This window comes from Ovis aries, chromosome 1, assembly GCF_016772045.2.
Source record: "Ovis aries strain OAR_USU_Benz2616 breed Rambouillet chromosome 1, ARS-UI_Ramb_v3.0, whole genome shotgun sequence".
NCBI lineage: Eukaryota > Metazoa > Chordata > Mammalia > Artiodactyla > Bovidae > Ovis > Ovis aries.
In genome coordinates this window covers 259572929-259600088 of record NC_056054.1, presented here as the reverse complement: position 1 = coordinate 259600088, position 27160 = coordinate 259572929, and the positions used below count along the sequence as shown (strand labels likewise).

Here is a 27160-nt window from a genome sequence, read left to right as displayed (position 1 = left end):
TGGAGTGATAAATACGTCCATAGAGAGTGGACTTGTGGACACAGTGGGGGAAGGAGGGCTGGGATGAAGTGAGCAAGTAACAGTGACATATATACACTACCACGTGTAAAACAGACTGCTGGTGAGTGCCTGCGATAGAGCGCAGAAGCTAAGCTTGGTGCTCTGTGAGGACCTAAGGGGTGGGATGTGGGGAGTTGAGAGGGTGGCTCAAGCAGAGGGGTATATGTATACATATGACTGATTCACACTGTTGTACAGAAGAAACTAACACAACATTGTAAAGCAGTTACTCTCCAATTAAAAACACATAAAAAAGCAGTGAATGAATGTAACCTCAGCTTTGAGAGAGTAAGATGCTTTTTGAAAGTAATTTCTTTAGTTATTAAGAGTTATGGTAAGAGTAGAAAACAGTGCTGATTTTTGTTTTTGTTTGCATTTTACGCATAGTTCTTTGGATCTCGAACCTCCTATCTCAGTGTTTCAACACAATCCACTTATTGGTCTTTTTGGACAGTAGTTCTTCAACTTGAAATCCTTTTTGCTCTGTTTTAATTTGAGAATCGGAGATTTTACCTGTTCTTCAAAGCCCAGTTGAAGAGCCAAACAGGATGGCCTTTTTAGATGGCTGTAATGGTATGTGTATGTATGTGTGTGTGAGGGGTAAATACTGGTTAAAATAAATGCAGCCATAAGTTTGCATATACAACTGTGGGATTTTATTTCTTAGAAAGCATTACAATTTTAAGTACAAGTCACTTAAGTGATAAATGCAGATAGAAATTTGCTATAATCTTCTCTTTTCATTCAGAGTAAATTTAGGTGGTGGAAGTTTGGGTAGGAAAAACATTTTGAGGCTTTAGTTTTGATCCTTATAAATTCCTCTCTGATGTAGACCTGCCAGCACTCCATGTACCTAAGAGTGTGGGGCCTGCTCCTGTCTGCACTGCTCCAGGTAGGCAGTGTTTCCTGTGTGGATCACAGGATGTACCTGGTTCTGCCATTCTGTTCCCTTTGTGTTTTGAGTCTAGCCAAACTGGCAGATATCCTGGCAAAGGCCTATACGTCTACAGTGGCCCCATGGCTGCTGGCCTGGCTGAGCTGCCTTTATACATCAGTCCCAGTTGCCCCATCACCATTATTACTTCAGCAGTAATTGCATTCTTACTACTTAGATGAGGGTAGAAATTATATCTCACAGTATTAAGAGCACACAGTGTGGGAAATTGGGCACATTGTTCTACATGACCCTAAAGATCTATTTTTGTTTTCTGAGTATTTTCAGCCTTTGAATTAAAAAAAAAAATCCGCTCTTTGATACAGGTTTTTTCTTTTTTTTAAATACCAATTCACTCAGCTATACTAAAATAGTTTTCTATTGAGGCCTTCCCTGTTATACAGTTAGAAGTGACAATTTGGTGTCATCTGTGGTTATAAAATACCATAATGCCTTGACCATTTGCTCTTTTTCATCAAGTCTGCACCTTAAAGCCAATATGAAACAACTGGTTATGTGAGTCTCACAAAATATTATCTTTGAGCAGTACATAGCAGACCCCAACCAAAGGACAGAAAAACGTATGCTTGGTAAAAAGGACACAACAGATTTCATATTGAAGCATTGCTAATGGATTTTCAGTTTAGTTTTGTCACTCAGTCATGTCCAACTCTTTGTGACCCCATGATTGCAGCACACCAGGCCTCTCTGACCATCAGCAACTCCCGGAGTTCACTCAAACTCACGTCCACTGAGTCAGTGATGCCATCCAGCCATCTCATCCTCTGTCATCCCCTTCTGCCCCCAATCCCTGCCAGCATCAGAGTCCTTTCCAAAGTCACCTCTTCGTATGACGTGGCGAAAGTACTGGAGTTTCAGCTTTAGCATCGTTCCTTCCAAAGAACACCCAGGACTGATCTCCTTTAGAATGGACTGGTTGGAATTCCTTGTAGTCTAAGAAACTCTCAAGAGTCTTCTCCAACACCACAGTTCAAAAGAATCAATTCTTCGGCGCTCAGCCTTCTTCACAGTCCAACTATCACAACCATACATGACTACTGGAAAAACCATAGCTCTGACTAGACGGACCTTTGTTGGCAAAGTAATGTCTCTGCTTTTGAATATACTATCTAGGTTGGTTGTAACTTTCCTAGAAGTAAGCATCGTTTAATTTCATGGCTGTAATCACCATCTGCAGTGATTTGGGAGCCCAAAAAATGAAGTCTGACACTGTTTTCACTGTTTCCCATCTATTTCCCATGAAGTGATGGGACCGGATGCCATGATCTTCGTTTTCTGAATGTTGAGCTTTAAGCCAACTTTTTCACTCTCCACTTTCAGTTTCATCAAGAGGCTTTTTAGTTCCTCTTCACTTTCTGCCATAAGCGTGGTGTCATCTGCATATCTGAGGTTATTGATATTTCTCCTGGCAATCTTGATTCCAGCTTGTGCTTTTTCCAGCCCAGCGTTTCTCATGATGTACTCTGCATGGAAGTTAAATAAGCAGGGTGACAGTATACAGCCTTGACGTACTCCTTTTCCTATTTGGAACCAGTCTGTTGTTCCACGTCCAGTTCTAACTGTTGCTTCCTGACCTGCATATAGGTTTCTCAAGAGGCAGGTCAGGTGGTCTGGTATTCGCATCTCTTGAAGAATTGTCCACAGTTTATTGTGATCCACACAGTCAAAGGCTTTGGCATAGTCAATAAAGCAGAAATAGATGTTTTTCTGGAACTCTCTTGCTTTTTCCATAATCCAGCGGATGTTGGCAATTTGACCTCTGGTTCTTCTGCCTTTTTTAAAACTAGCTTGAACATCTGGAAGTGCATGGTTCACGTACTGCTGGAGCCTGGCTTGGAGAATTTTGAGCATTACTCTACTAGCGTGTGAGATGAGTGCAATTGTGCTGTAGTTTGAGCATTCTTTGGCATTGCCTTTCTTTGGGACTGGCATGAAAACTGACCTTTTCCAGTCCTGTGGCCACTGCTGAGTTTTCCAAATTTCCTGGCATACTTAGTCCAACACTTTCACAGCATCATCTTTCAGGGTTTGAAATAGCTCAACTGGAATCCATCACCTCCACTAGCTTTGTTCGTAGTGATGCTTTCTAAGGTCCACTTGACTTCACATTCCAGGATGTCTGGCTCTAGGCGAGTGATCACACCATCATGATTATCTGGGTCGTGAAGCTATTTTATGTACAGTTCTTCTGTGTATTCTTGCCACCTCTTCTTAATATCTTCTGCTTCTGTTAGGTCCAGACCATTTCTGTCCTTTATCGAGCCTATCTTTGCATGAAATGTTCCCTTGGTATCTCTGATTTTCTTGAAGAGATCTCTAGTCTTTCCCATTCTGTTGTTTTCCTCTATTTCTTTGTATTGATTGCTGAGGAACACTTTCTTATGTCTCCTGGCTATTCTCTGGAACTCTGCATTCAGATGCTTATATCTTTTGTTTTCTCCTTTGCTTTTTGCTTCTCTCCTTTTCACAGCTATTTGTAAGGCCTCCCCAGATAGCCATTTTGCTATTTTGCCTTTTTTTCCATGGGGATGGTCTTGATCCCTGTCTCCTATACAATGTCATGAACCTCTGTCCATAGTTCATCAGGCACTCTATCAGATCTAGTCCCTTAAATCTATTTCTCACTTCCACTGTATAATCATAAGGGATTTGATTTAGGTCATATCTGAATGGTCTAGTGGTTTTCCCTACTTTCTTCAATTTCAGTGTGAATTTGGCAATAAGGAATTCATGATCTGAGCTGCAGTCAGCTCCTGGTCTTGTTTTTGCTGACTGTATAGAGCTTCTCCATCTTTATTAGCTGCAAAGAATATAATCAATCTGATTTCGGTGTCAACCATCTGGTGATGTCCATGTGTATTGTCTTCTCTGGTGGTGTTGGAAGAGGGTGTTTGCTATGAGCAGTGCATTCTCTTGGCAACGCTCTATCAGCCTTTGCCCAACTTCATTCTGTATTTCAAGGTCAAATTTGCCTGTTACTCCAGGTGTTTCTTGACTTCTGACTTTTGCATTCCAGTCCCCTATAATGAAAAGGACATCTTTATTGGGTGTTAGTTCTAAAAGGTCTTGTAGGTCTTCATAGAACCATTCAACTTCAGCTTCTTCAGCGTTACTGGTTGGGGCATAGATTTGGATTACCGTGATATTGAATGGTTTGCCTTGGAAATGAACAGAGATCATTCTGTTGTTTTTGAGTTTGCATCCAAGTACTGCATTTCAGACTCTTTTGTTGACATGATGGCTACACCATTTCTTCTAAGGGATTCCTGCCCGCAGTAGTAGATATAATGGTGATCTGAGTTAAATTCACCCATTCCAGTCCATTTTAGTTCGCTGATTCCTAGAATGTCAGCGTTCACTCTTGGCATCTCCTGTTTCACCACTTCCAATTTGCCTTGATTCATGGACCTGACATTCCAGGTTCCTGTGCAATATTGCTCTTTACAGCATCGGACCTTGCTTCAATCACCAGTCACATCCACAACTGGGTATTGATTTTGCTTTGGCTCCATCCCTTCATTCTTTCTGGAGTTATTTCTCCACTGATCTCTAGTAGCATATTGGGCACCTACTGACCTGGGAAGTTCCTCTTTCAGTATCCTATCATTTTGCCTTTTCATACTATTCATGGGGTTCTCAAGGCAAGAATACTGGTTTGCCATTCCCTTCTTCAGTGGACCACATTCTGTCAGACCTCTCCACAATGACCCGCCTGTCTTGGGTGGCCCCACACGGCATGGCTTAGTTTCATTGAGTTAGCTAAGGCTGTGGTCTGTGTGATTAGATTGACTAGTTTTCTGTGAGTATGGTTTCAGTGTGTCTGCCCTCTGATGCCCTCTAGCAACACCTACTGTCTTACTTCGATTTCTCTTACCTTGGACGTGGTGTATCTCTTCACGGCTGCTCCAGCAAAGTGCATCCGCTGCTCCTTACCTTGGACGAGGGATATCTCCTCACTGCCACCTCTCCTGACCTTGGACGTGGGGTTGCTCCTCTCGGCTGCCGCCCCGGATTGATGGATTTTAGGGAGTTATTATAAATGAGTGTGTCTTCATGGTCCTTTATCATACTCATCCATATAGTTGCATAATATGACTGCATTGGAATTTATAAGCATCTTTCTCATGGAGTAGATCTAGGTAGCTAGCCCATGAATTAGAGGTGCTAAAAATTAAGAGATACTGTTTAATGTCTTCCTAACTCATCCACATAGGGGTGTTAATTTAAACTAGGGGATGAGAGACCATGGCCCAGAAATTTTATTGGCACACAAGTACTCACATTCACTTCCATATTGTTTCCACTGCATTCGTGTTGGTCTTTCATAGAAGGTTGTCTCTGATGTAGCTGTTCACAAAGAGCAGAATAAGGCCTCTGCAGTGTGTTCAGTGGACCAGAAAGGAGGAGGCATCAATCTTCTCTATCCTCCAGTTTCTCAACAAAGTATTCTGTCTGATATGGATGCAGCTGATACCAGATTTGCTGTCAGTGACTCCTGGGTCTCCACCAAGGCTCCTGTCTGTGGAAGAAAGTCAGAGACGCAGTCTGTTCTCAGAACATCATCAACAGGAAGGACATGGCAGCTGTTACTGGTCCACCTCATCACCAAGGCTCCCTCTTACAATGGGCTGGGGTGTTCTGATCTGTTGTCCCATCTGAGTTATGCTTTTTAATACACACAGGGCCTCCTCCCCCTGCCCTACACACACCCCACTCACCTGCTCCTCTGTTTACTTGTCCTTCTCACCCCCTTGGATGGACTTCCTTCTTGTCAGTTGTTTCCTCCTCACACAAACACAAAAACAGGCATCATTGTTTGAGCAGGCTGAAGTATATTATCCAAAATATACTATCAGTCCAGTCTTACAGAGAAAGAACATTCTAAACCAACATATTTGCACACTATATTTCTACGGTAAAGTTATGACAGTATTTCTTAGTGAGTTCTCCTTGGCTGTTCGACTTAACAAAATAGCTTTGCAAAATGATTTATGATGATCATAATAGGGTCAGTGTGTTTAAAGAAAACTTGCATAAATCTGGGAGCTTACAGAGCTATAGTGCTTTGATTGGGAACTTGGATTTGTGAATGTCACCATTCCCAGGTTTCAGGGCCAAAGGCCCCCTGCCCACCATTTTTGCCTCTTGTTTTCCTCAGTTTTGGGGGGCTAGACAAGGGACTGTCAGAAGCTTGCTTTCTTAATGGCATCCTTCCTAGAATCTTAACTGTTACAGACAGTTCTCTGATTATAATAGTTGCTGTTGTTTAGTCACCCAGTCACGTCCGACACTTTCCGACCCCATGGACTGCAGCATGCCAGGCGTCCTCGTCTTTCACCATCTCCGAGAGCTTGCCCAAACTCATGCCTGTTGGGTCCGTGATGCCATTCAGCCATCTTTCCCATCATCAGGAACTTTTCCAGTGAGTTTTCTGTTCACATCAGATGACCAAAATACTGGAGCTTCAGCATCAGTCCTTCCAGTGAATATTCAGTCTTTATCTCTCTTAATATTGACTGGTTTGACCTTGCTGTCCAAGGGACTCTTGGGAGTCTTCTCCAGCACCACAGTTCGAAGGCATCAGTTCTTTGGCGTTCTGCTTTCTTTATGATCCAGGTGTCACAACCATACGTGACCACTGGGAAGATCATAGCTTTGACTATACGGACATTTGTTGGCATGTTTTCAACATGCTGTCTAGGTTTGTCATCGCTTTCTTGCCAAGAAGCAACCATCTTCTGATTTCCTGGCTGCAGTCACCATCCACAGTGATTCTGAAACCCAAGAAAAGGAACTCTGTCACTACTTCTACCTTTTCCCCTTTCTGCCATGCAGTAATAGGGCCAGATGCCATGACCTTAGTTTTTTAATATTTAGTCTTAAGCCAGCTGTTTTCACTCTTCCTTCACTTTCATCAGGAGGCTCTTTCGTTCCTCTTTGCTTTCCCATTAAAGTGTTATCATCTGCATATCTGAGGTTGTTGATGTTTCTCTCACCTATCTTGATTCCAGTTTGTAACTCATCCAGCCCGGCATTTCTCATGATGTGTTCAGCATATAGGTTAAACAAACAGGGTGATAGCAGACAGCACTGTTGTACTCCTTTCTCGACCTGGAACCAATCGGTTGTTCCATAGGGGGTTCTAACTTGCTTCTTGACCTGCACATAGGTTTCTCAGGAGATAGGTAAGATGATCTGTATTTCCGTCTCTTTAAGAGCATTCCAGTTTGTCACGATCTACACAGACAAAGGCTTTAGTGTAGTCAATGAAACAGATAGATTTTTCTGAAATGTCCTTGCTTTTTCTACAATCCAGCAAATGTTGGCAATTTGATGTCTAGCTCTTCCTTCTTTTTCAAAGGATTACAATAGTACAGTATACTTATTGGAGATATTTGTAAACAGAGGAGGAGGAAAACACTTCATGATCTCCACACTCAAAGACTTTAATTCAGGCTTCTCTCTACTTAAGCACCTAAAAGCTATGTTTAACTTAACATATCCACCAAGGTGGATATGTCCCTGGTGCCTCAGTGGTAAAGAATCCACCTGCTAATGCTGGAGACACAGATTCAATCTCTGGGTTGAGAACATCCCCTGGAGAAGGAAGTGGCAACCCACTCCAGTATTCTTGCCTGGGAAATCCCATGGACAGAGGAGCCTGGTGGATTACAGTCCTTGGGGTTGCAAAAGAGTTGGATACAACTTAGGGACTAAAAAACAGCAACAGTCTGCAACAGAACCCCCAGTTCCCTCATTTTCAACTATACTCCATCCTATAGAAATATTGAATGACAGCTGAATAGGAAATCTGAAAATAAGGTTTTTTCTTTTTAATGAAAACATAAAAATGCTGTGTTGTTATGGCAGTTTCAACTGATTTTAGCTGTTCTCATTGTTAATATGTTTATTAACTCCATTTTTTAGAGTAATATTAGTATGTATTTACTCAAAGGTTTCCATAGCAGAACAAGTTCACTTTTAATAAGATTAATCTACCTATTGTGAAATAGAGCTCATTACTCTGCATCCATGACAGCATGCATTGAGACACTGCAGAGTAGACTTGTTTTTCCTGTCCACATCCTTTGATTTATTCCGTCATTACAAGGAACACACATAAGCCAGACACAGGAAGATGGGGGAAGGGGGTGACGGCTGGATACACACACAGCAGTTTTTCAAGAACAAGCACTTTAGTTAATCCTCCGAAAAACCCTTATTGTATATATCAACATGCCTGAAGTCTTCCCAATCCTGTATGCTAGGTCATGTGATGCTTATGTTTTCACAGAGACAAATGATTCAGTCTTACAAATTATCAAAAATCCAGCATTGATACATTTTTATTGTTTAATTTTGTTTTTTTGCAAAAACATTCCTAGGTATTCCTTGATCCTGATGATAGTGGGTTATATTGTACACAGAAATCTCTCAAGTATCTCCTAAAGCGATAATGGGAAAATTTCTTAAAATATGTACAATTTAGCTATTTTAATAAAAACTTTAGCTATATTAACCAAATACCTAAAATGCTACCTATACTAGTTAGGAATAAAAGTGATTGCATGTGGGGGAATTCCCTGGTGGTCCAGTGGTTAGGACTTGGCACTTTCACTGGTGGTGCCTGCGTTCAGTCCCTGGTTGGGGAATTGAGATCCCACAAGCCACATTTTGAGGCCAAAAAAAAAAAAAAAAAGTGACTGAATGTACATATGTAACATATGGAATTTCTCTCCCTGAACACTAAATCCAGTGAAACTAGCTAGAACAATTCTCCATGTTTTACCTCTTCATTTCTTTCACCCATTTTAACAGACTGGTACACTGCCTAGGGGCAGTACATGCCTTTGAAATTTAAAATGCATCTTAGAATTATTATAGCTGGATGAGCTTGAATTATACTGTTATTCAGACCTGGAAAGAAATGCTAAAGCAGTGTATCCTGTATGGCTCAGAAAGCTGTTGCTGCAAGTGGAGAGCCATCTTTTTAATAGACATCTCTCCAGAAGAAAGAGTATTTCATTTTAAATTGGTATAAGTACAGAATCATTTCTAGCTGCCCTGACTGAAATGCACCAATGAAAGACATTATGAGATAAATATTGAGTACTCCACTAACACTGCACTAAGAATCCAGGGTCACTGTGTCTGGAGTCGGATATGAGAGTTTGTCCTTTTACAGAAGTGGAACTGTATCTCCTGGTCTTGTGAGTGACTGCTTGCTGGGTGCTGCCAGGTTCGTGGTGTGCAAACCAGCCAAATGGCATGTGCTAGAGATCAGTGTTCCATGAACTCTGACTGGTCTCCTTAGGGTTACGGGATAGGGCCAGGATAGAACCCTTGCAGCTGCAGGAAAAGGTAACGCTTGCTCCTAATTTTCTCTTGTCTCTAAACACATCCTGAAGTCTCAAATTGGGTTTAAAAACACTACAGAAAATTCCTTGATAACAAGAAAAAAGGACAGAAGCAGCAAAATGCTCACACAAGGCCTGTTCCTTCTGGTCTTTATCCATTGTTTCCTGGAGCTGAGCTTGGCTGCTGCTTCGCACCCTCCCAGCACTTCTCCACTTTCCAGTGTGGCTTCCGCCTGGCAGCTCTGCTAAAGCTGTGCTAATGTTCTCACATTCTTGCCCCTCTCAACTCAGCCATATTTAACAATGTTGACCTGCTTTGCCTCTGCAAGAGTCTGCCATGAGCTCTGGTAGCCACTGGTTTCACGATGCCGTATGTTTCTGCCCAGCACCCTCATTTCTCCCAGAGCCCTTGCTTTGCTCTTGGCTCTCAGGTGTGGATTTAATAATAGCTGTCATTTGCGGCATGTTTTTAGTGCTGGCCACTGTGTTAACTAACTTAAAAGTACATATCATTTTATCCCTTGGACAACAATGTGAACTATTCTGATTCCAGTTTTACAGATAGGGTGTGTGTGTATGCTCAGTAATGTCCAACTGTTTGCAGCCCCAGGACCTGTAGCCATCAGCCTCCTCTGTCTATGGAATTTTCCAGGCTAGAATACTGGAGTGGGTTGCCATTTCCTACTCCAGCAGATACGGTAACTGAGGCATAGTCATTGGTTCATTTATTTTATGCACAAAGGAGGAAAAGATAATTGTAAGATCTTTCTAGCTTCTAAAACTAATTGGTTTGAGTTAGAAATTCAAACATGAAATGAATTTGAATTCCTTTTTTGTCATAATTATTAAGAAAGGCCTTTATATTTATAGGATATACATATTCAACTCCCCACGTCCAGGTATCTCAAAAAGGACTTGTACAAATAAAAGTTTAATCACAGCTAAACAGAACAACATCACATTATAGTGTTTTTCTCTCTCCAGCTTTATTCCTAAAATTTATTGATCTTAGCTGTCCAAAGTTCTTTTTATTACTTAAATTGCTAATTGAAGACTTAACATCCCCAAAGACTCAAGTGAAATTTCAGTAGCTAGAACTGAATCAGAAAGAGCAAGGTCTAAAGACTTGATTAAAAAACATAGGAAACAGGTTTTCCAAGTGGAGTATGTGACGTTCTACATGTGCTCCCATCCCCACCTGTACTTCCTCCAAATCACAGCTCTACCTCTCGGCCAAGCTCAAAAGCCACGTCTGAGAATCCTCAGGTTTTGCCTCCTTGTCTTCATGGCTGCTCTCTCCTGACTGTAGTCTTCAGTCTGTGCTTTGCCATTTTGCATCTGATGAACTGCATCATAAAATGTTCTCATTATTTCCCTGTCTCACATCCCCTTGCAGCCTACACAAGTATGACTTTGGGGGTCAGGTACTGTGTCATATTTCTTTGGTAAACCCCCCTCGGATGTCCTGTGGAGCACTTGTGACCTCTTGCTTAATATACACAGGAGAAGATACATACCACAGTAGGTAACTTTCCTGAATTCTCACAGTAAGAGTTAATGGACATTATTAGATTTTAACTTTACTGTAAGGCTACATAGTTTCAAGTGAATGGGCCTAATTCCAACAGTGAAAGAAAGGAACCTGTTTTTTTACATCTACTGAAAGAAGGAAGGCTCCTTCGATTGAAAAATTCCTGTTAATGAAAGAAAAAGGTAAATGATACAATTCAATTTTGAATTGTAGCTATACACAAGTAAATTATGTAGCCCTACACTCTTCAGTTTGGTGCCTTTCAAATCAGTACACTTGCCAAAGCAGAACTGGGAAAGAATGGTTTTTCATGCAAGGTTGGTGGTTTTAAAAAGCAGCAAAATATTGTAAAGCAATTATCTTCTAATTAAACATTTTTAAAATAAAGCAAGGTTGATGATAAGCCAGGAAATAAGACACTGCTACTAGTATAATTTTTCGACTGGCCCCCAGCTCCAAGAATCAAGGAAGAGAATTTTGATATGCCAAAGATCTTACATGCTTGTGTAACTCAATGAAACTATGAGCCATACTGTGCAAGACCACCCAAAATAGATAGGTCATAGTGGAGAGTTCTGACAAAACGTGATCCACTGGAGGAGGGAATGGCAAACCACTCCAGTACTCTTGCCATGAGAACCCCATGAGTAGTACAAAAATAACAAGATAGGCCTGCTCAAAAAACAGCTGAAACCACATTTAGCTGCTGATGGAATATAGCAATGAGACAGCAAAGACAGCAGAACACCATTTGCATGAATACATAAAAGATGAAGGTTGGAGTATACTCTCAGACTTGCCCAAATATATTCATTCCACTTGCTTTTCTATTTTCAGTTCTTTATTTAGAACTGGCCATGTCTTCACTGTTCTGTAGGTGTTTCTAATGTTGGTAGCCTCTAGTGTGTTCCAGAGTAGTGCCTTTCAAAGTCTTGACTGCAGTCCACAGTAAGAAGTTGCACAATCCATGATATGTATATCTGATAATTCCATTTAAAAATGCTGGCTAAGACATCAAATTACTTGCACATCTCACCACCAGGATGCTGTTTCTTCTCTTGTTGGGACCATTAAGAGTTTCAATTTCTGTTCTAAAAGTGCTCATCAGCCCTGCCATGGGCTCTTGTCAAAGTACTTAAGAGTCTCATTTTCTGTCTGACAGCTTCTATCTTCCAGGGCCTAGACCTTTCCTAATAAAGGATGAAGAAGACATAGTTGTAAAAAAGTTGTTTTAAATGATGATAAGTCAGCTTCAGCTTATAGGAAGTAACTGACATAGGATTTCTGTTCTTTTTGAAAAAAACATAGCTTGGACTGAGTTGCTGCAATTTGAAGACTGTAGACTATTATTAACTTACTGAAGTGGAATGTGGCAAGTACAAACATGTTTTCACATGTGTTTAAGAAATACAAAAAGTTTACTTAAATCACTATCAAAAGCATTATAAAAAATACTTTGCAGTTCAAAATACTGCAATGTTTATCCTCTCACAGATTAATTCTAAAGAAAAAACTCTATCATTTCAAGGGAGGTAACACAAACTCTTGATAAGAATTATAAACTGAGTTTATTCGAGCTTCGGGGCCTCCTCATTCTCCAAGGTCTCCACCATCAACAGCTCAAACCGATTGCTTCCTTCATGCCAACTCCTAGCATTCAGGGTGGTTCCCACTCTATTCTCTGACCAGCTGATACCTGATTTCTTCTGCTTTCTTCTTTTTGAATTTAATTTAACCTTTGGTAGGAATAGTTCAGCAGGGGCACAGGATCTTGTGGCATTGAACAGATTTTCGTAGAGTTGCTGGGCCTCAGGACACAAGCGCAGGAGGCTCTCCACCGAGGCCGACGTCAGTAGTTGTCGGCACAGACCATGCACCAGGCTCCCACTGTACAGTCTGCTCAGGGAAGAGGAGAGGGTATCATTACAGTCGAGGCTCCTGCGCTGGGACAGCTGTCACTAACGTGGCTTCAACAGATGCATCAAATACTGAGAGCCCTGCTTCTATAAAATCATTATTACTTACTCAAGGATAATTTGTTTCTTGAAAGAAGGAACTGAATTGTTACAAAGATTACTTCTTGGCTGGTAATACTTAGAACTTTTTATCTACAAAGTAAATGATGGGTGCTTGCTGGTTCTGCAACTGGCCCCAACTTGAGCAGGCCTCTTAACACTTCAAAGAAAAGGAGTTAAAATGCCTCTGATTAAACAAACAGGTAGGCTGTTGAAATATGAGAAAATTTAATTCCATCATTTGTGAGGTCATTGGTTCACCTGGATTAAAAACTACACAAATACAAGCTGAGATGAATTGGAAGCCACAGATTTAATACTAATGTACAGCTTACTGCCAGGGTTGATTGGTACCTTAGCAAATGATGGAGAACCACCATTCATTTAGTATAAATCATCACTTAAAGAGCCTTTGATGCTGAGATGCAGGAACAACTCTCCTGCTGAAAGCACTATTAAGGGAACTGTTTCTGCTGTTTTGTTTTAAATAGATCTGTGGTCACTAGAGAGGATCCAGTCAAGGATGGCCAAAATTATTAAAGGAAAGGAATAAAGAATCCATAGGTCAAAGGGCAATTTTATTTGGTAGAAAGTTCCAGGGTGTATTAATGTAATAGGAGCCTGCCTGCGTTGGCAGGTTTGTGTGGCCACCTGTGATTGCTGGGGGTCCCTGGGGGCAGTTGAGGCTCAGGTGCTGTCAAGCTGGCAGGCCTGATGGGCCGACATGCTAGCAGCAAGAGCTTCAGCACTGCCAGAGCCTGGACCTCAGAGGATGAAAGTCAAGCCTTGGGACTTTGAACAGTAAAATGAGGGGTAATGCCATCGCTTTGCTTAAGGAGTTAGGTGTTAAAAGCTGCAAGAAAGCAAGGAAACAGAATTTAATGCCTCTCCTTCCCTTTCTCAAAACAGAGAATAACAACTGTTTTGTTATGAGTGTACAGGAATATCAGGACCTGACCAAGAACAAAGGATCTGACACCAAGAAGTTTGCAACAACTAACCGTGCCCTCCCTCACTTTTCCTACAAAAGGGCTTTGCTGAAAGCTTTTGGGGGAATTTTGGGTTTTTAAGGCACAAGCCACCCATCTCCCTGCATGGCCCTGCGATAAACCCTTCTCTGCTCCAAACTCCCAATATTCTGATATTGTTTGGCCTCACTGTGTGTCAGGCACACAGACTTACCTTCAATAACATTAACAACAGTATTTACTGCTAGGAAGCTTTGAACTTGAAACATTTCAAGTCATACCAGCATACATGAAATGCCTCCATATAAAACTAATTTATTCAATAAATACGTGAGTACTTACTGAATGTCAGACTCTGGGGCTATAATAGTAAACACAGCAAACAACTCCTTAGCCCTCCCAGGGCTTATAATCAAGTGCAGAGATATATGTAGCTGCAAGTCTATTTTCTAATCATCTCCCTTTTGTCTTTCTCACTCATTCCCTCAAATATACAAATCACTCAGATGTCCAGTCTGTTGATCCTACCACCCTTTTTACTGGCCCACACCCTACTGCTAGCCTTTCCTTATACATTTTACACTCCACAGTCAAATGTTAACCCACTTCCTAGCATGCAGGCTGTCTCTCCCTTCTACGTACTTGTCTGGCAAAACAAAAGCCCCAGACAAAAAAATCCACATAAGCATCTAATAGTCACATCACTAAAACTCTGTGACAACAGACTTTTTAGATGTTTTGCTCACTACACCCTAGCACAGAGTAAATATTTACTATCTGAATGAATGAATGAATAATAATATGCCAAGGGGTAAGAAATGCAAGTACAAAGACACAGAAGAGCAGCAGGACTACAGAGACTGGAAGTAGGGAATATTTCAGTAAGATCATCAGAAAAAGCCTTTATACTGTGATATCTGAAAGAAATGAGGGGAAGAGTTATACTCTACCAACAACTGCCTCTTACCTTTACTTTAAGGAATTGATTTTTTTTTTTTTAAATTTGGAAAGCTTTAAAAAAAAAATCATGGAAACTTTCTTTGGAAATATGGAAATAATTTAATATTTTTTAAACTTAGCATTATAGTTCTTCAGGTATAACAGTGATCCAAGACCAATTATACTAAATTTGGTTTCGTTAAAAAAATCTTTGCTTTAAGTGTAAATAGAACTTTGACATGTGGCCACCTGAACCGGTTTCCCGGTACTTACCGAGTTAGGTCTGGCTCCGGAAGAGGCGTGGACAGCAGTTGGTTGAGATACAGCCCCATCTGCAGGCAACACTGCCACTGACAGAAGACGTGAGCTGTGTCCAAGTCCAGCCGTGTGCCTGGTGGCGCCTTAACTCGCTGAAGCTCTTCATACAGCGTCTCAGCACCACCGCCCCGCCCAGCTTTCTCCTCTAGATAAGAGACACAGCCAAAGGGCAGTATTTCCAAAAACACTGTATCTTCTTGTAATATTTTTCCATACATAAAACTTCAGATTTCATAAAGAAAAAAAACTATTTAAATAACCAAAATGCTTTTCTTTTCTGGCTCTCAGCTATTTTCATGTAAATGAAAATGTAAAAGCCTTTCGACGTATAAACTGAAATATTTACACTGAGATGCCTTTTTAGTGACAACCTAAGCTTATTCAACCCCAAATTCTTTACTTTTCCTTAAAATAATATCTCTTCCTCTGATCTACCTGACCTTAAACATATCTGCATTTGAACTCTCCAAACCCTTAATCTGTCTCTGAAAAATACCAATTACTATGAAAAATCCCACTCTCTTTACTATTCTCTTGCGCTATATTTCCCCAAAGAAACAGTCGTGTGTTCAAAACACGCTTTGACTTCTGTTTTATGGGGAAAAAACAAAAGTGAGACTCTTAAGAGAATCTGGCAAGTCATCCACCTGCTCAACGTTGAAGGAAAAGCAGCAACCACCCCAGAAGACCTGCCTGTGCCCAGGTCCACACGCAGCCTGCCTTCCAGACCAACTTGGAAGGGAGGAAAAGGAGGCCCACCTTTCACCAATGAGCGAGCAGCAAGGCACTGAGCCTGCCTCGGTGGGGGTAGGGGGTCCACATTCCTAAAAGAAAACAGACAGACCCTTGACATGTCCCTTCTGTTGGACTCAGGTAAAAACCTAATAGGCTGGTGCTCTGACAATCTTAAACTATGTTTATATTCAGTGAGGGGAAACACCCCAACTTCTGTCCTAATTGGTAGCAGGCTGGAACTTACTTGCTTTGCAATAGTCCCCTGTGACAGAGGCTCTCACATTCTGGGGTTTCCTAGAGTCTGTGTTGGCTCATTGTTTCATGAACTTAATTTAAACAGCAAATGTCAGAATAGTGCTGTCCAGAACTTCCTGCCATGATGGGAATGTTCTACATCTGTGCTGTCCAGTACAGCAGCCTCAGGCACTTGTGGCTCCGGGGCATTTGAAATGTGAGTTCATTGAGAAGCTGAAGGTTCAACTTTAGCCACATGTGGCTCACAGCTATCATGTTAGATAGTGCTGTTCTAGAGTGTGACAACTGTTATACATGTTGGATAAAGCTCATAATCTTGTACAAAGAGTAATTTCATTAGAGGATTGATAGGCTCCAATGCTTCAATATTTATTTCACCTGGTGTTTAAATGAAGCGGAGAGTGCCTCAAAGTGTATTTCTCTAATAGAGAAATTACTGTTTCTACCATCATTAACTTATATACTAACAGAAACTTGCAGTGGAGAAAACAAAAAACAAAAGCACAAGCATTAACGTTTCCTGTTATTGTAGGTGTTCAGAAGTTCCACTAACGGGCAATTTGACATAAGTCTCCAGGGGAGATGCTGCTGCTGCACTGAAGAGAGGGACAGGGAACACGGAGTACAAAATGCACATGGAAGTCGTGCTTTCAGGACTCAGCCTCAGGTGCCGTGGGGCAGCTGCGTGAGGCAGCATCAGCACATCTTCACTGCTGTGCCCTTGGGGTCAGGGCATACGTGGTGCTCAGAAAGATTGATCAAGGAATCAGAGACGTCTGGGTGCCCCACTTCTAAATTCAGATACAACTGACGGAAGTAAATAATCTGAGAACTTTTCTTTGTTTCAACTGTTGATTATATGCACATGACTCATGAAGGCATACTCCTGGAACATGCAGGTAACCTACCAGGGCTGCTGACCATGGCACGCAAGGGCCCCAGAAGCATCCCCAGCAGTAGGGCCTGTAGGTGATGCAGTTTCAGCGTGGCCTCTGTGTGCTGTACCCAGTAGCAGCTGACAGCGACAGGCAACTTCAGCGCGGCAGGGACTGGGTCCAGGAGGCTCTGTTTCACCTTCAGTGTTTCTAACAGAAGCATCTGCCGGCTAGCCAAGGAGAGCTGAAAATATGCACCAGACATTCTGTAAGTTACTTTGGGGAATGTCGTGTTTTTTTTTTTTTTTCCCCTAGTATGAAGACACTTTCATGCAAATGAAAATAGGTCAGTTTCTTATCTTCCTGTGGAAAAAAATCAGCCCCACTAAAAGCATTTAGAACCTTTGTAAGGGGTGGCGTAAGTTTGGTGACTGGCTGGACGTGCTGTCGTCCTTGTTCACATCAGTCCACGTGCCCCCCCCCCCCCCGCCCCAGTCCACAACCCGTGGGGGCTGCTGGTGATCTTCAGTGTGCCTGTCACCTGGGAAGCTAGTGAAAACAATCTTCAGGCCCCATCCCTTAAAACTGATTCAGTAAATCTGAGGGGAGCTCAGAAATCTGCATTTTAACACTTGTGCTTTAAGAAACAAATATCTACATTCAACCCTACCCTTACCTGCCAGTGACTGTGCTGGCCTCCTCCTCCATGAGGGCATCACTGACCACCTCTGGAAGGCAGACTGGGACGACATGCAGCCTCTGCAGCATCCCACGCAGCCTTCTGTTTGTCTGGGTCATGACTCAAATGTATGTCTTACTGTCTGTTTTCTTCCACAAGAGAACTGCCCCACTTCTAGTGGCGGGTATATTCCAGGGGAAGAGCAATATTTAAGGACTCACCACACCAACTTTTACTCCAGGTTTCACACAAAGGGAAGTAATAAGCTATGAGAGCTTCAGGCTCTGGTTGAAATAATTTTAACTTAATGAATATCTTTTCGTCTTTCTTTTTGATTTTTATTCTTTTTTAATTGAAGGATAGTTTTCTTAAGATTTAAGAAACATAAGGGACCTTGCAGGTCACCGAGTTTCACAGATAAGGAAATTAGGACTATTAAAAGAGCACCTCAGGGTGACTTCACCATCAAACGCTGAGAGGAAAAATTATAGTTTGTATTGGTGGTGTCTGCACAAAGCCAGAAAAGACTTCCTTCTTAATTTTCTGGAAAGATGAGACTGCCTGGCACGTTTCTCGGCATATAACGCCTCGCCAGTAAGTAAGTGTGTTGACAGCTGAAAATGGAGATGTTACCTTGAAGTAAAACACATTGTAACTGACAAAACAGTTTCATTGTCAATGTATGACAGCTTTAACACAATGATTTATAGGTACTGGTTTTAATAACTAAATACTCTGATGAAATTTTTTAACTTAGAAATACACAAAGTGGTTTACAGCACAGTCAACCACCCCTTTGGGAAGTAGCATTATTTAAATTTAAATATATTCCTCATAATCTCCTAAACTGATAAAAGGAGATACCAAGCAAAGCTAAGAAAATACATGAATTCTTTTCTGACATAATGCTTAAATTATTGAATTCTCTAGCCAAGTTAAAACTTTTATGAACCAAGCAGAGACTGGGCTTTGACTTCAGACAGGTTCTCCCCTCACTAACACTGCAGCCGTGAGCAAGTCTCTGAACTTTTCTACAGTCAGGTCTGATCATCTGTATAATGGACACTAGTATGAGTTACACAAGATGTTTCATAAGACTCACTCATCCATGTTCCCTTCCCAAAGGGGAACTGCTCTGCTCACAGCCCTTAAATCTAGTGAGGGTTCATGCTGCCACAGAGGCAGAGGAGAGAGGCTGGTCCTGGCACACTGCCTTACTCTCCAAGAATGACCCCTTCCATCTCTCCTTATGGATAGCCTCTTGAGGGTTCACTTGAATGGTGCTCTGTCCACAAGTAACACAGCAAAAATGGAAACACTATCCTATGCGGTTACTGTGGGAACTAAATAAGAGATTGTTAAAGTTTCTATTACAAGAGCTGGCACAGAGCAGATGAAGTATTATTATTTTTTAAACTAAAAAAAATATTTATATATTTGGCTGCATCAAGTCTCAGCTGTGACATGCAGGCTTAACTGCAGCATGTGGAATCTTCCTGGACCAGAGATCAAACCTGCATCCCTTGCATTGCAAGGCAGATTCCCTACCACTGGGCCACCAGGTAAATCCCAGGTGAAGTACTATTGCCACATCATGTTAAGCAAACAAAATGAACAGATACTATCACAAAGTTTCCATATCTTCACATCTCTGGAATCATATCTACACCAATACCGTTTAGAATTACCATGGGCCAGTCAGCGCTAACAGCCTTGAATTAGACTACAGAATTGACTGTGTCAAGGGAAACCCAAATGACATCACTGCAGATACAACTAAGATCTCATCTCGCCTTGAATACAGGGACATGATGAGAATACCTGCCACCTCCACTGAGGCAGGATTATTATCACACTGCACTCACTGACTCAACTTGATTTTCAGGCAGGAAAAGTGTCCCAACCCCTGTGTCATACCATATACACACACAAATATTAGTTCCAGATAGATTTCAGATCTAAAGGTGAAAGGCAAAACTTTTTTTATGACTTTGGAGCAGGCAATAAGTAGGTCGCAAAAGTGATAGGTATAAATAATGAAATTTTAGAGTGTATTAAGAACTTATGTTCATGAAAACATACTCGAGTGAAAAGACAATCCACAGTATACTCCCCACAATGCATGTTATTTGATAAAGGACCTGTATCTTTGGCCACCTCATGTGAAGAGTTGACTCACTGGAAAAGACTCTGATGCTGGGAGGGATTGGGGGCAGGAGGAGAAGGGGATGACAGAGGATGAGATGGCTGGATGGCATCACCAACTCGATGGATGTGAGTTTGAGTGAACTCCGGGAGTTGGTGATGGACAGGGAGGCCTGGTGTGCTGCAATTCATGGGGTCGCAAAGAGTCAGACACGAATGAGCGAATGAACTGAACTGAACTGATATAGGAATAAACCAAAAAACAGGAATACGGGAAAAGACTTTGAATAGAAGCTTAACAGAATATGCACACAGCCAATGAACACATGAAAAGGTGTTCAAATAAAGTCATCAGAGAAATGCAAATTAACACCCATCAAATTGGCTAAAATGATGGCAACAATAAGAATAGCTAAAATTTTTTAAAAGGATAGACGACACCAAGTCAGGGTAACAGTGTAGAGTCAGAGGAACGCCCATAAACTGCTATGGGAATATTTACTGGTGGAACCACTGTACAAGAGCACTTGGCAGTCTCCTAGGCAGAACATATGTGTGTCTTACGTCCCAGCTACTCCACTCCTAGTTGACGTCTAACTAGGAGTGGAGTAGCTGGGACATATGACAATACGCAACTGTCACGTTCTGTTGAAATGTGACCATATTTTCACTAAATGCTGTACACTCAGATGTTCATAACACTATTCATAACAGCCTAAACTGCAAACTGCCCAAATGCCCATCAGCTATTAAAAAAAGAATTGCTGGAAAAATCCATTGTGCCGTATTCCCTCAATGCAAAAATGCACAGCAATGAGAAATCAATGACCTGCAACTACACACAGTGATATGAATGAATCTCATTAATCTCATGAACATGCTGTTGAATAAAAGAAGACAGATGATTTATAAAGTGTAAAAAGTAACTATGCAATGTTGTTAGAGAGTAAGACAATGATTACAGGAGGTGAGGGAGAGAGTGACTGGAGCCACACTGGGGCAAGCAGGGGTGCTGATAAGGAGTCTTCATCCGGGTTCTCCTTATGTGGAACTGTCAAGCTGGTCAGAACTCATCAAGGTATAAATTATCTGTGCACTTTGCTATGTTGACACACGTAGGGAAGGATGAAGGGCAAAGAGGCAAAGGAAATATTTAGGGCTGATGGATGCACTCATTAGCTTAATTGTAGGATGGATTCACGGATGTAAATGTACATCGAAACTCATCAGAGTGTGCCCACTTAAAATAGACATTTCATTGTACATCAGTTACTTCTCAATAAAGCCATAGATTAAAAAAAAAGGGCCTCCAACACTGCACCATTTATGTTGTGAGTAGAAATGTAATTTCAGCAACACATCCTTTAGAATGTTGCTGTTGGAGGATGGAGGGAATGAGAAGGCACCTTGAGACTGAAAAATGAGGCATGTGGCTCCATATAATCAATGGACTGTTTTATTGGGTAACTCGCTCAGGGTGGGATCAGGATCTGCTGGACAACAATCGATCAGAAGCATTTGCAGGGGCCATTGGGACAATTTATAGTTAACCTGGGGGTGAGTACTTGGAAACAGGGTATGCATTCCTAAGTCAAAATTCATGAATGGGTAACTGGTCTCATGGGCATAGTCAGACTGCTTCAGAAAAGATTTCCATTGTTTGTGACTAGCAGAGCATAGAGGCCACCTGGTCCTAATGATTGTTAAAAAGTCTCTATTCACCACAGAGACCTTATGACAGAGGAGTGACTGATGGCCCTCCAGTACACTCCTGGGAAGGGTCAGTGGAAGAATAGGAAGAGCTATAAGGATTCAGCATCAGTTATGCTAACAGCCACACTTTTTTTTATTGGTATGGGTAAAGTTTTAATAAATCCCTGTTTGGAATCTGACCTATGCTCAACTCAAGTCAGTTGTGCTACTTAACAAGATAAGAATGTCTCTCATCTAAACTTAAATGGTGAATGAATTGTACACACCAGATATGAATGTCCAATCTCAGGCTTCCCTGAGCATGGTGACTTGTAATCAGGCATGTCCCTTGCAGGGACCTCAGAAGTTATGTACATGGAATTGTTACAAGAAAGATCAGATCCTGTGGAGAAGCAGGCCAATGGGACTTTTTCCTTCTTTAATTGAGATATAATTCCCATGTCATAAAATTCACCCCTTTAAAATGGTTTATTTGTGCCATCCCATGCCTTGAAAGAGGAGAGTGAAAAAGTTGGCTTTAAAACTCAACATTCAGAAAACTAAGATCATGGCATCTGGTCCTATCACTTCACAGCAAATAGATGGGGAAACAGTGGAAACAGTGACAGACTTTATTTTGGGGGGCTCCAAAATCACTGCAGATGGTGACTGCAGCCGTGAAATTAAAAGACGCTTGCTCCTTGGAAGAAAAGCTATGACCAACCTAGACAGCATATTAAAAAGCAGAGACATTACTTTGCCAACAAAGGTCTGTCTAGTCAAAGCTATGGTTTCTTCAGTAGTCATGTATGGATGTGAGAGTTGGACTGTAAAGAAAGCTGAGCACTGAAGAATTGATGCTTTTGAACTGTGGTGTTGGAGAAGACTCTTGAGAGTCCCTTGGGCTGCAAGGAGATCCAACCAGTCCATCCTAAAGGAAATCAGTCCTGAATATTCATTGGAAGGACTGATGCTGAAGCTGAAACTCCAATCCTTTGGCCACCTGATGTGAAGAACTGACTCACTTGAAAAGACCCTGATGCTGGGCAAGATTGAAGGTGCGGGGAGAAGGGGACAACAGAGGATGAGATGGTTGGATGGCATCACTGGCTCAATGGTCATGAGTTTGAGTAAACTCTGGACAGTGATGGACAGGGAGGCCTGGCATACTGCAGTCCATGGGGTCGCAGAGTTGGACACGACTGAGTGACTGAACTGAACTGAACTAATGCCTGTGCTGTGCCATGTCATGCTAAGTCACTTGAGTCATGTCCGACTATGTGACTCTATGGACATAGCCCGGGGGCTCCTCTGTCCATGGGATTCTCCAAGCAAGAATACTGGAGTGGGTTGCCATGCCCTCTTCCAGGGAATCTTCCCAACCCAGGGATCGAACCTGGGTCTCTTAAGCCTTTTGCACTGGCAGATGTGTTCTTTACCACTAGCAATAAGCATGTGCAACCATCATTAATTCCTGAACATTTCATCACCCCAGAAAGAAAACTTTTCCTATAGCAGTCATTCCTCATTGCCAAGAAGGCTCCTAGACCCACCAATGTGAATCCTATTCATCCTGCCTGAGCTGTTACCAATGGGGAGGCTAAAAGGGCTAGTTCCTGGTCACCTGTGCAGGCATTCTGGGCTGGATGATTTTTGGTTGAGGGTGCTGTTTTGCCAAATATAAGATGTTCAGCAACATACTTGGCCTCTCCTAAATAGATGGCAGTAGCAACAGGCCTCTTCCCCAAGTGTCCCCAATCAAAAGTGTCCCCTGACATTGCCAAGTGTCACCTGGGGGCAAAATCACCCCTCATGGAGAATCAATGGGGTATAACCTTGGGAGGACTCCAGACCCTGATTCAATCCCCCGGGGATGCTGTCCTGAGGTCCTATATCCTGGAGCTGACGGGCACTTGGAGTGGCCTGGCAGACTCCTGAGTCTGGATACTGAGTTGGATCTAATGTGCTTAGTCGCTCAGTCATGTCTGACTCTGTGCGACCCCATGGACTGTAGCCAGCCAGGCTCCTCTGTCCATGGGGTTCTCCAAGCAAGAATACTGGAGTGGGTGGCCATTCCCTTCTCCATGGGATCTTCCCAACCCAGAAATCGAACCCACATCTCCTGCATTAAAGGCAGATTCTTTACCATCTGAGCCACCAGGGATCCAACGCCACGCCCCCCCACCCCCCACAAATAAGTATTGCAATTGGAATTGTGAATTTATCTGCATTTAATTTGTAAATATAAGCAGCTTCATACCTATTTCTGATTTTTAGTATATTTATGTAATATTACTAAAAAACAAAGTAAAGACTGGGATCCATGAGACTTTCTTTTAACTTGAAAAGGGGGTTGGCCTGCTATTCAGGTTTAAGCAACAATGAGTTAGGTTAAAACTCATGTTTTCAGTATCAAACTAAGCAAATCATCCTGATGCCATAAACCTCAAGTCTAAAAACAGTTTCTCATCAATAAACATGAAAAACTAGGCCCAAGCATCAGGATCAATTTTGTTAATTGCAACTCAGTGCAGTCTGAGATATTAGTTATGCCTTTGGTCAAGGCCTGAAGGCAAACTTTCCTTTTTCTGCAGCTCAGAATTTTTTTCCCTTTCATTTTTAGTCACTAACCCCCTTCTATTACTAGCCAGTTAACAACACACCAGTAGTAATAACCACAAAGATAACACATGCTACTGAAGTACAGTGGAAATGGTAAATTTGGCACTGAAGAATCTAGGTTTGAGGCCTAGAATGGATAACTCCCTGGCTGATGAGTCACATAGTTACTTATTTAGAGTCCTAGTTTTCTCAGCTACGAAATAGAGGCAATACAGCAACTGACCTCAGCTTGTTATACTGACAGCTAATATATTTGAAAGCACTTTGTAATCTGTAATTTACAGAAATTGCGGTGGTATTACAAACACTTACCTCAGTCAATTTGCTTAAGTCAGAATGATCCTTGGGTAGTTCTACTGCATGAACAATTGATGTTTTGATATTTTTATTAATCCTTTCCACTTCGCTGAAAGTTGGAGGCTGAGGAGGCAGTGCATCCCAGGCCACATTACGTACATGTGGAGGAGCATTCACGAGGAGCCCATAGATGACTTGCCGGATGGGCAGAGAGATTCTGTGGGCGTTTGGTCGCTGCATGTTTTCCACCTGTGTGTGGAGAATGGTCCGTCTCAGCACCAGAGCATCACTGATGAAAGGGGACAGTTGGCCCCTGGCTAAGGCCGCAAGCACCCATGGTGGTAAACCAGGATTCCAGGTGTCTGGGCAGGTGTAAGCACCATGCTGGAAGAAGTCCTGAATCCTTCCCTGGGCCTGCAGGTACTCCTCCATGGATCTGCACAGAAGTTCCTTCACGGTTCCTCGTCTCTTTTTGGGGAGATGGTTCAGAACGCTGTCTAATGCTTCGGTAGGGTCGGCGAAACGAGACAACCAATTTAGAAGTCCCAGCACCCGGTGATGTCTCCTACCCTTGGAATTGGCAGCCCCAAGAGGGAGTCGTACTTTACTCAAGAACGTCTCCATGACAGGCAGATTAACATGGTCATTTCCACACAGCACCGCGAAAAGAGGCAGCAGCGTTTTGTTCATATTGCCAAAGTGACAGCACAGCGCATCGAGGAAAAAGCACTTGGCAGGGATGTAGCAGTCTCGTGTGCCCTTGATGGTGTTCACACTTCTCCACTGAAAGCCATTCAATGGGCAAAACCCACTTTTCAGGTCAAAAATGCAAAAGTCACTATCGGACGATAACACGGGGCAATTCCAGTGATTAGCAAGGGTCATAATGTCCCGATCTGCTTCCGAAAAGCACTGGACGAAACATACCTGCATCTTGATCAGAACCTGTATGAACACCTCTCGGATGAGTAAGGGGCACACATACCCACCCCCGCCAACAGACAGGGAATGGGCCATCTGGATCTTCTCCCTAGCTCGATCCTTTAAAGTGTTAAGCTTCTTATCTGAAATGTCACATCCTCCATCTAAGACAACATATGGGCAGATTTTACAAGCAAACAGTGATTCAAAGAATTTTTGTACAACATCTGTAAAAGAATCATAGTCTCCTCCATACCGCAGCTCCAAGTTTGAATTGAAGTAAAGCCGGTGGAAGAGGGCATAGCCGTCAACGATAATTTTTGTGTCTCGCAACTTAACATCAGTGAAAAACTCATTACTATGATCTTCTACAAAACTCATTAGACCTCGGATACCCATGATAGTCTGAAGAATTGCCTGTGTAAAACAAGAGAACACATTTTTAATTGATGTCACAGATGGGGAACAAAGTTACTGTTTCCAGCACCATCAAATGAACAGTGGAGATTATGAAGAAATCTTTAAATAGAACACATTAGGTGTTAGCACCTTAGTTCTTACCTAGATTCTGAGCCAACACCACCTAGTTGAGTTCTTTTTTATTCTCTCTCGCTTTCCCCAAGTGTTACAAGGCACAAATTCAATAGTTTCGTGGAATCTGCTCTTTGGACAGGGATAGAGGCTGCCAACGTACAGAACTTCTGCAGGCTTTAATATTGAGACAGTCATCATCCTACAACACAGAATATTTGTTTTGTTGGGTCAAAGTAAAAGGTCTTAAGCTACAAAAACGATAACCTCAATCACTTAATATATCAGAAAACACAGGCTTCAGTTAACTAGTGTGCAGGGTCCCTGATATGGATCCAGTTTTTCTATTTTGATCATCAGAGTCTGAGAATTTCTTTGAGGCCTTGGGTCAAGGGCCTGTCTTAATTAGCATAGTTCCAAGTTTCAAGCCGGGAGGAATCGAATTCTCCAGTTTCACCCTAACAAGGGACTCTTCCCATCTGTCTCTGCCTATCTGCCAGATTACTGAACATATCCTTCCCCAACCAGCTAAGTCCCAGGATACGAATGGCTAGTTTCTCCTTTGCCCTCAGGCTCCAATATGGCTCAGCAATGCACGGTTACTAATGCTGTGTTTATTTAAAATTGTGAGATTTTGTCAAACATGGATTCTTTTGCATTAGTTTTGATTTTTAAAGAAACTGTGTTAGAATTTACCTTGATTGCAGAGTTTTTGGGCTTCCTCTTGCATTCAGTGCCCAACTCACTTCACCTCAGTATTGGCCCTGTGTGTCTCAACACCTTATCCTGTAGGGTACCTAACTTCTCTGCAAGTCTCTCTTCTAAAGCAAATGAAAGTAGAGACCACATCAACTCATCCCAGGCTAGTTACAGCATCTTGCAGAGTAGATGTTCAACAAATTAATGCTGGATAGGAGGGCGCACAAAAGGTCTGCTCCAAGCCCTCAAACACGGGCCTTCACACCCGGTCCCCAGGCCGGCAGCGGCCACCTGCCTGGTCCCTTGGGAAGACCCGCGGGACCCCGGCGAGAACTGCAGGACTTAACAACTGAGCCAGACCTCCCGAGCGGAATCGGAAGTCTCCGCGTTTGACGTCACGGAGCCCCCGGTTACCGGAAGTCAGTGGCGCAGACTCCGCGGGGTGTGAGGGGGTCCACAGGCTTCGCGCGAGGTCATTCAGGAAACACGCTCCGAATGGCTGCCGTTAAGCTAGGGTAGCAAGGCCCGCAGGACGGGCCGTCTTTTCCCCGCCCACCTGGGTCTGC

At 42.4% G+C, this 27160-nt stretch overlaps 1 protein-coding gene across 23 annotated transcripts; it reads right to left on the bottom strand.

Annotated features, from left to right (window-relative positions):
- Positions 1 to 693: 693 nt before the first annotated feature.
- On the bottom strand, positions 694 to 27160 carry ASTE1 (asteroid homolog 1). Of its 23 annotated transcripts, none has more exons than XR_003586624.3 (9): positions 26592 to 27160; positions 25926 to 26097; positions 24459 to 25781; positions 17042 to 17252; positions 15099 to 15288; positions 12600 to 12799; positions 5734 to 5800; positions 5297 to 5534; positions 694 to 5179 (listed from the first exon to the last, which is right to left on the bottom strand). XR_003586624.3 is itself a non-coding variant. In XM_012103575.5 (7 exons), the coding sequence occupies exons 3-6, from the start codon at positions 25761 to 25763 to the stop codon at positions 5746 to 5748; spliced, it is 1761 nt and encodes a 586-aa protein (XP_011958965.1). In that variant the 5' UTR covers positions 25764 to 25781; positions 25926 to 26097; positions 26592 to 27160; the 3' UTR covers positions 694 to 5534; positions 5734 to 5745. The 23 variants fall into 23 exon arrangements, 14 of the variants coding, with proteins under 14 accessions (XP_011958965.1, XP_060251862.1, XP_060251857.1 ...); XR_009595639.1 differs by having other exon boundaries at positions 694 to 5014; XR_009595641.1 differs by having other exon boundaries at positions 694 to 5014; positions 27009 to 27160.